The 1,603-nt window shown below is 38.4% G+C and overlaps 1 protein-coding gene across 2 annotated transcripts; it reads right to left on the minus strand.

Annotated features, from left to right (window-relative positions):
• Positions 1–246: 246 nt before the first annotated feature.
• LOC117780704 (glycine-rich cell wall structural protein 2) lies at positions 247–1,060 on the minus strand. 2 transcript variants are annotated; one of them, XM_034617334.1, is made up of 4 exons: positions 874–1,060; positions 627–805; positions 478–572; positions 247–427 (listed from the first exon to the last, which is right to left on the minus strand). In XM_034617334.1, the coding sequence occupies exons 1-4, from the start codon at positions 976–978 to the stop codon at positions 363–365; spliced, it is 444 nt and encodes a 147-aa protein (XP_034473225.1). In that variant the 5' UTR covers positions 979–1,060; the 3' UTR covers positions 247–362. The 2 variants fall into 2 exon arrangements, with proteins under 2 accessions (XP_034473225.1, XP_034473224.1); XM_034617333.1 differs by having other exon boundaries at positions 627–814; positions 874–1,059.
• Positions 1,061–1,603: the final 543 nt, after the last annotated feature.

Genomic DNA, 1,603 nt, shown 5'->3' on the forward strand with positions numbered 1-1,603 from the left:
ATGACATGCTAACTAATAGAATCATCATAATTTATACATACAAATGCATTGCTTATGTAATTTATGCGCCTGCATACCCCGCACATCCCCTCACCTTCTGACCGTAATCCTCGTTGACAGGGGTCACAATACCCGCCAAATCGTAGGTTAATTACTGTCGCCTGACCCCGATTAAGAGCAGGGCAGCATTTGAATATCGATTACGATTCCGATCACGATCACGTGCAGAAAATATCAACCCTGCAATTGCCATTTTAGGAGCTGTTATTTATTAAAAATATTTGGGTTCCATGGAGACTATATATAGAGATTTCGTAAAACTTTAACTGGTAAACGGGAAGGAAAAAGAGGCTGACAATCGATTACCAGTTGCCGCCATAGCCGCTATTGGCACCCTGTCCCATGCCAGCGCCAGGGTTGCCAAGACCTGTAAAAAATGGATATTAAATATAGACAAAGTAATACTCATAATCTCACCATTGCGCGACATGGAACCGGAATAGCCGCCATAGTTGTTGCCCATGGCATTCATGCCCATCGATTGACCTTCCTGCTGTTGACCCATTGAGCCACTGTAAATCATAGAATATGATATAGATGTTCTTTAGAGTTAGTGGTGAAATTACCCCTCCGTTTTCGGTAGATTTGTGTAGCGCATCATTGACTGGTTGTAGCCATCAAAGGGACTGGGCGAGGCCTGACCTTGGGGCATCGACGGTTGATAATTTTGGGCATTGCCCTGATTCGAGTGCAGCCACTGTTGTCCGCCACCATAGCCCGCATCCATCTGGCCCATCTGGCCCATCTGACCCATCTGATTATAAAGAATGTTGCGTTTAAGATTTAGTATCAATGTTTATTCTGTGGACTCACCTGTGGATAGATGGGCATGCTCTGGTCACCACCACCGCCACCTCCATTGCCGCCCATGCTATAGTTCCAGTTGAATTCCGCACCACCCGTATTACCGTACTCCATTACGACTTTGTTTTATTTCAGCCAAAAGGAAATTTTATTTTTGAAAATTTATACTTCTTAAAAAATTATTTTGATTTATTCTCCTACCAAGACTTTGACTACTGAAATGTTAGAAATCGAATGATTTTATTCCTGAGCTCCGACATTAAACAGAGCAACTTAAATTGACAGTTGAAGCAGGGATAGTTTGATACCCTTTAGAATAAATATGATAAAAATTTAAATAAAACAAAAATTAAAAAAAGTTTGAATAATTTATCAGTACATATCTTCCTTGAATTTACTTGTATTAATATTATATCTGAAAAGTATTGTAAATAGAGATAATTTAATAAAATAATGCACTTGTTAAATAAATCATATTCTCACATATTATATAGTTATATATTGTAAATTTTATATTGGAGAATTAATTGGATGTATTTAGTTTACTACCAATTCTTTTACTTGAAAATAATAAATTAATATATTGTTTTCAGTGCTAAGTATCTGCCACAGTTGTCAACTCTGACCTCTGCTTGCCACACAGCTGTCTGTTGCAGTTGCCTGAAAAACAGGTTCTTGTCCCTTGGACATTAGCCAGAGCACAAGTAAGAATTGCTATTGATATTACTTAGAGACAGGC

The sequence above is a fragment of the Drosophila innubila genome (assembly GCF_004354385.1).
Source record: "Drosophila innubila isolate TH190305 chromosome 2L unlocalized genomic scaffold, UK_Dinn_1.0 4_B_2L, whole genome shotgun sequence".
Taxonomy (NCBI): domain Eukaryota; kingdom Metazoa; phylum Arthropoda; class Insecta; order Diptera; family Drosophilidae; genus Drosophila; species Drosophila innubila.

Bases quoted from the DNA above. Each gene is read 5' to 3' on its own strand.
- LOC117780704 (XM_034617333.1), bottom strand. From the start codon at position 978: ATGGAGTACGGTAATACGGGTGGTGCGGAATTCAACTGGAACTATAGC. The intron at 573-626 runs GTAATTTCACCA...TATGATTTACAG, and splicing joins AATCTACCGAAAACGGAGGG to TGGCTCAATGGGTCAACAGC. The intron at 428-477 runs GTGAGATTATGA...CATTTTTTACAG, and splicing joins CGGTTCCATGTCGCGCAATG to GTCTTGGCAACCCTGGCGCT.